The sequence below is a fragment of the Thermobia domestica genome, chromosome 11 (genome assembly GCF_964235325.1).
Source record: "Thermobia domestica chromosome 11, izTheDome1.hap1.1, whole genome shotgun sequence".
Lineage (NCBI taxonomy): Eukaryota > Metazoa > Arthropoda > Insecta > Zygentoma > Lepismatidae > Thermobia > Thermobia domestica.
The window spans coordinates 256284669-256291779 of NC_137464.1; the positions used below are offsets into that span (position 1 = coordinate 256284669).

Sequence of the window (7111 nt, forward strand, 5' to 3'; positions counted from 1 at the left end):
GATTCCCTTTAATTTCCCTTAAGAGGGGACGTCACACCCCTCCGTTTCCACTTGGCACCGTCAAGTTTACCATCCAGTTCCAAAACGCATCTCGGGTAGTGATGGGCAGTGGGAATGTGTCCCGGTGGGAAGGAAAATAAAAAATGGGAATATTCCCGGTTTTTTCCCTGGCACATAAATTCCCAGGAAGGTATTTATTTCCATTTCTTTACTTTATCTTCCAAATTATAAAAACCGTATGACTAATTACTTTATTTTTATTTATTATTATTTACTTCTAGGTTTTAAATAATTTGGAAGTTAAAAAAAAAATAAAATTCGTTGACTGTACTTTACATAACTAATAATATGATTTTTTTAAGTTTCATTTCCATTTTCACTAAAAAGTAGCAATTGCACTAAAAAGTAGCAAAGTACTAATTTACAAGTGATGAAAAGGAACCATTTTGTAAAGTAATGTAGAAATTGTGTAGAAATAGAGATCAAGTACAATTAATACACTCCGAGCCACCGTTAGTAATAGACGTCAGTCTGTCTCCTGTCTCTGACTCGAATTTCTGAAGAGCTACTCGGACTTCTCTTACATAGTGAATTAACGCATGGAAATTTCGAGAAATGGGTAGGAAGAAAGGTCCTGTGGGGCAATGTTACCTGCAAAATTATAAAGATAAGTCAGTATCTTGCAAATATTGTGAACATAAATATTTATGTGCAAATGTTGATAAAATGGTGGGACATGTGTCTTCTGGCAGTTACCCAACCTAATTTGTTTATAACATTTAAAACTTTAATATGTTTATAATATCAGTAGTAGAGTCAAGTTTAGAAAATCCACTTACACATAACTTTAAACTGTTTAGCCTTTTAAAAGTATGTGGACTTCTATACCATTATTTCATTCATATTTACTTGCATAGAACATATTGTAAATAAATACACATTTATGCACTCTCTAAATATAATAAAATATTAATAAAATAACATAATACCGTTCAGAATATACATTTTAAACACTCCTTTGGGGACAACAGTAAGAATATACTGTGAAATAAAAACGAATTTAACTTTGATATCATAATATAGTAATAGAATGCATATTTTCTTTGTGATTGTACATAAATTCCCGGAAAATTCCCATTCGAAGTGACGACTGTATCGAAATGATCAAAGATTGCTGTGACATGCTCATACGCTCCGAATCTTTCCTGACTTTTGTTTCCTACTCCTTCCTGTTAACAAATTTTCTTCAATTTTCTTTTTATCTGAAAGAAGAGGAAACAACGAAGAAAAATGTTTATTTTTTACTCCGGCCCTTTTTTTGTTCAGTAAGTTGAAAAAAACTACTAATAGTAATAGTTTTAGTAATAGTAATAGTAATAATAATAATAATAATAATAATAATAATAATAATAATAATAATAATAATAATAATAATAATAAAGTACATGAAAAGCAGTTGTTTGTTCCAATGAAGTGAGTATACTATTGATCGAACGTAGCGTATACTTGCGTACTTCCTAAATTTTAGGTGGCTATACGATACTTTCCAAGAATTTGAGGTGGGTATACGCCGTATACCCGCGTATACGCTCCATTACATCCCTGCGTGTGACCCTCCATTAGGTATCAGATTTTTTCATTTTTTGCCTTCTTCCGGTGTTTTTGGAGTATAACTGAACACAGCCTAACCTTGTCATTTCTTGATATATGTATAATACATAGGGGGTAAACAAGGTCTTTCCGGAAGGAGTGACTATCACTACGATAATTTACGATTCACAATTAGTCAGGATACCAATTTCCACAAATATCTAGCTGTAACGGTTCGCATACGTCCCTTGTAAGATCCAGAAAGAATTCCATCTTATCTTGTTATCTCCCTACTAAGACCGAAAAGGAGATTCCATCTTGTTCTATCCCTACTAACACAGACAAAAGATTACATCTTGTTTTGTTATCGCCCTACTAAAACCGACAAAAAAATCCATCTTGTCTTGTTATCTCCCTACTAAGACCGACAAAAGATTATATCTTTTGTCTTCCTACTAAGACCGTCAGAAGATTCCATCTTGTGTTTTATCTCTCTACAAAGACAAACAAACAAATCCAACTCGTTATCTTTCTGCAAAGACCGAAAAAAAATGCAACTTGTCTTGTTATCTCCCTACAGAAACCGATAAAACATTCCACCTTGTTATCTCCCTACAAAGACCGACAAAAGATTCCATCTTGTCTTACCTCCCTACAAACACCGACAAAAGATTCCATCTTGTCTTGTTATCTCCCAACAAACAGAGACAAAAGATTCCATCTTATCTTGCTGTCTTCCTGCAAACACCGATTCCATCATGTTTCTCCCTACAAGAACTAACAAAAGATTCCATCATGTTTCTCCGTAGAAAGATAGACAAAAGATTCCATCCTTTATCTCCTTACAAAGACTGACAAAAAATTCCATCCTGTATTTCTCTACTAATACCGACAAAAGATTCCATCCAGTATCTCCCTGCAAAGATCGACAACAAATTCTATCTTGTCTTGTATCTCTCTACTAAAACCGACACAAGATTCCATCTTGTCATATCTCTGTACAAAGACCGAGGAAAAATTCCATCTTGTCTTTTATCTCGCTACTAAGACTGACATACAGATTCCATCTTATCTTATATCTCTCTGCTCAGACAGACAAATAATTCCATCTTGTTTTGTATCTCTTTACAAAGACCGACGAAAGATTCCATCTTCTCTTATATCTCTCTTAAGATTGAAAGTATCAGAAATTTATTCGTACTTCTGTTTTAAGTATTCTTCTCGATAGGCCCAAAACGATTAGTTATGTCGTGAAGTGGTCTTTCGAGTCTTGTATGTCAGTTGGAAGTTTTGTGGTTCAACACTGGTTACAGTGGTACAATGTGGTAATAGATGCAGAGAAGTGACTCCATTTATATAGAGTTGGTACGTAAGAATAGGTTTCATCTTTGACTCTATTTCTCTATTGAAACCGGAAGTGGTATAAATACCGTATACTATGACTTTCTGTTTCTTTATTGATTACGATAGAGCAAGACTGTAAAATATAGTGAATATTTATTTTCTGGTGTTTATTCAGCGCTTCAAGTATAAATTTTATCTCTTCTATTGTAACTGGAAATTATAGAAATATAAGCTCCCTGGACAAAAAATTAGTCACCCCCGCACGAGAGCAAGGCTGCGTCGGCAAACAGGTACAGATGATGTATTGGTCGAATCACATGGCCAAACGTGCATACACTGCCTCGAGACATCAGATGGCATTTTTGTGGAGTGACAGAACCGATCGAAGCTATGTGTGTGCGGCAAGATGGGGAAGAGTGCGGACGTGGCGGAGTGGCATAAAAGGGGCAATCGTGTTTGGCCGTGCCCATGGTCACACAGTGATTGAAGTTGCCCGATTTGTTGGTGTTTCCCGGCGGACTGTTCAACGTGTCTACAAGCAGTGGTGTAAAACATGTGGCCATGAAACACAACGCCAGAACTGTGATCGGAAAAAGATCCCCACAGATCGAGCCCGAAGACGGGTGTCCAGCGTTGTGAATCGAAATCGCTTCCAAACCCGTCAGGAATTACTGCAGTTCGTGAATGCAGTCCCAGTCCAACCTGTCAGCGAGAGAACATTGCGACGGGAACTAAATATAATGAACATATGGAGTCGGGTACCTCGCAAAAGGCCACTGCTCACACATGCACATAAAGTTGCTCGTCTGCAGTGGGCCAATACTCTTCAAACATGGACAATAGCAGACTGGCCCCGTGTCATATGGTCTGACGAATCACGATTTTGCCTCTATTCGAATGATGCCCGGCATTGTGCCACATGAAGCATTTCACTCGCAGTGTGTGGAAGGTCAGGTGCAGGCTGGGGTGGGTCTGTCATGTTCTGGGGGTGTTTTTCGTACTATGGGGTGGGCCCAATCATTTAGGTGTCCACGAACATGAACCAGCACGTTTATTTTAACATCCAGGACGAGCAGGTGTTGCCCTTCAGTCACTTTCTTCGCGATGACTTTGCTATAGACACCCCCATTTTTCAAGACGACAACAGCAGGGTTCACAGAGCTGGACCCATATGTGACTGGTTTGAGGAACACTCAGGTAGCCTACCACACCTCGAATGGCTCGCAAAATGGCCAGACCTCAACCCAATTGAGCATCTGTGGAACCAGTTGGAACAGCGGTTGAAACGTCAACATCAGTATCCCCGACGTTTGGTGGAATTGCGTGATCTTATCCTCCGTGAGTGGGTTCAACTGGATGTGATGGCCTTGCAGACTCTTGTGGACTCCCTTCCCGACCGCATCCAGGCCAGGGGTGGCGCTACACGGTATTAACGTAAGTACCAAGGGGGGTGACTAAGTTTTTGTCCGGGGTGCTTACTTTTAGTTCCAGTTTTAGTATTGCTTTCCATGAAGTGAAAACTGTAACAAACTATTTTTTGTATGAATTCAGTATCCGTACAATACATTTCATCTCAGCTTTATTCTTCTACTGAAACCGGAAGTAGTAAGAAATGCTAGAACTTCCGGTTTCAGTATAGATTTTTATATAGTAATGATTGTGAGGGAAAGCAAGAAACTGTTTCTGATGCGTGTTCATCGTCAGATGAATATGTTCCATCTCTCAAATTATCCCTGTATTGTAAGTGTGTTATGAGAGCGCTGTAACGACACAGATACTGTCTTATTTTCACTAACGCTAACACACTGCACTTTATATTATCAGAAAAAAAAACTTTCTAAGTTCGTTTTATGTTAAGAAAATTAGTGTCCCATAGGAAAGTTCTCAAGAATGTCTGTCGGATAGACTCCGACGCTTGTACCATGTAAAGTTTTCTCTATCTATAGGGTAGAGCTAATGATGGTACACGGGAGTTTTGTACTTCCCCTTCAACTTTTGTTATAAAATTATAGTCTTGAATACAATATTATAAATGATACAAATTTCCTCTAATAACTTGGAGGTTTGTAGCTAAATTTTTAGAGGAGCCCAATGACCATTTGTCTTAGGGTGTGTTTGTTTGGGTGAATCTCAATGACCGTGTGTCTTAGAGATTGAAATTAAAATTTGTTGATTAGGTTTCTCTCAATGACCAGGCGTCTTAGAGAGTTGGTAGTTTAATCAACCGGGCGAGATTGTTGTCTTCTATGATGTGCTGTCCTCTTTTATACCAAAATGTTGCTGACAGCTTACCTCTGCGTCACTTGTCGGATGTTGGCGAGGTCTTCTTCATTGCTGTTGTCTGTAGTGTGTTCTGTTTACTTCAAGCACATGGTGTGGAAAGACATGGTTACATCAAGCGTGGTCTGAAGACCCGTATAACCTTAATATATATCCAGGATATGATCAAGGGAGGGGCTAAACCATAGTTTGCCGTTTTGTCCAGTGTAAAGCAGGATTGAAACCCATTTATCCAGTGTATACCTGAGCGTCAAGAAGGGGGGGGGGGGGACTATAGCCCCTATAGCCGCCCTTGGATCCGCCCCTGTAGTGTATATGGGGTGTTCCAATAAAATATATACATTGTTTAACATTTTTACATTTTATATTTAAATGTTACATTTTTCAACAGCTCGTAACTGTTAAAAATGGTATTACCAATAGGATTTCTAGCACCTTCCCACTACCATCACGGTATAGGAACCTATCTTGACGAACACCTACTGAAAACAGATGGATTGGACGAAGAGGCATGTCAAGCACAATGTTTATAGAGCAAGACCAGCTACATTCAATGAGTTGAAAGCAGCCATTGAAAACGAAATGTGCTGAAATACCAGTCACAACGATTAGGAACGTTTTGGATTCCATTTGTCAGCGTTATCACAGGATGTCTACTAAAATTCCAAAATGAAATTTCATGACTTTTTCGTGACCTTTTCTTTACCAAATCATAAAATTTCCTAATATTTTCAAGAGCGAATTTGGGTGCGAATTAGGTCGAATTTTCATCCATGCGATTAAAACATACTTTACTTGCGATTTGGTAGTGTCTAAAGCCGACCATAGACATTTTTGGTGGTGAACTTTGACGTTTTATAGAACAAAATTTTCCAATCTGCACTTACATTTGAACAGTTAAAAAAAGAAAAAAAAAAAAATCGTAACCCAAAAGCTAAATTTCGTGACTTTTTCGTGACTTTCGTGACCGATAGACACCCTGTATTAGTTGTGCCTGGATCACAATGGCCAACAATTTGAACACTTTTTATAAATGGCTGGTTTTTACAGTTGTTCACATTACACTTGAATTTTGAAACTTTTCCGTATCATAATAATTATTAGTGTTATAGTATACATTTTATTGGGACATACTCTATATGTCACTTTTTATCACGAATAATATAATAGAATTTTCAATTTTCTGATACGTGTTTTTCTTTCTTTGTTGTAGATTCATCTTCCAGCAGCGACGAGAGTTCGTCGTATAGCGACGGAAGTGAAAGCAATCTTATCGACCGAAGGACTAGTGGACCAAAGAATAAGGAACGGGTGCATATTATTTCAGGAAACGTGAATAGTATCATTGACTCATTGTCCACAGAAGCCGAGGCTCTTGTGACAACCACCTCGAAAAAGGACTAAGTTGTTAACTTCCTCCAATAAATATATATGTATACAAAGTATTCGTTATGTATTATATTTTTTTAAGAAAAAAGTATGTATTATGTTGTGAAATAATAAATGTATGTTTGTTTGTAATAGTTGTCTTAATTTATATTCATTTATTATAACCTTTTAATACAATTATGGTCACCCCTAAGAGGAGGCATTCCTGACAAGTGTCGGGAGGCCCAGACGCCCATGAAAATATTAACACTTCGTTGCACGTCACAGCAATTCAGTCCCGATTATTTTAAGGTTACTTTCTCCAAAAGGGGAAAATATTAAGTGGAAACCGCAACAACTGTACAAAAGAGGTGGCCATGGAATGCGGTCAAGCTAGAAAGAATTTTACGCCCAGATTCTATTAATACGTTAACACATGAGTCGACAATAGTTAAAGAATGAAAGCAAAGTTGAAATGTTCAATACGATTGAAAAATTGAAAATTCCAGAAGTAACAATTTATTATGGG

General features: G+C 37.6%; 1 protein-coding gene across 3 annotated transcripts in view; it reads left to right on the forward strand.

Moving 5' to 3' along the window:
* LOC145664957 (sodium-independent sulfate anion transporter-like) overlaps nucleotides 1–6735 on the forward strand; it is a 106700-nt gene extending 99965 nt beyond the window's left edge. For all 3 annotated transcript variants that reach the window (XM_081732096.1, XM_081732094.1, XM_081732095.1), the window contains exon 12: nucleotides 6428–6735. In XM_081732096.1, coding sequence (XP_081588222.1) covers nucleotides 6428–6618 — 191 coding nt within the window. In that variant the 3' untranslated portion in view covers nucleotides 6619–6735. The remainder of the gene's footprint in view (nucleotides 1–6427) is intronic.
* Nucleotides 6736–7111: the final 376 nt, after the last annotated feature.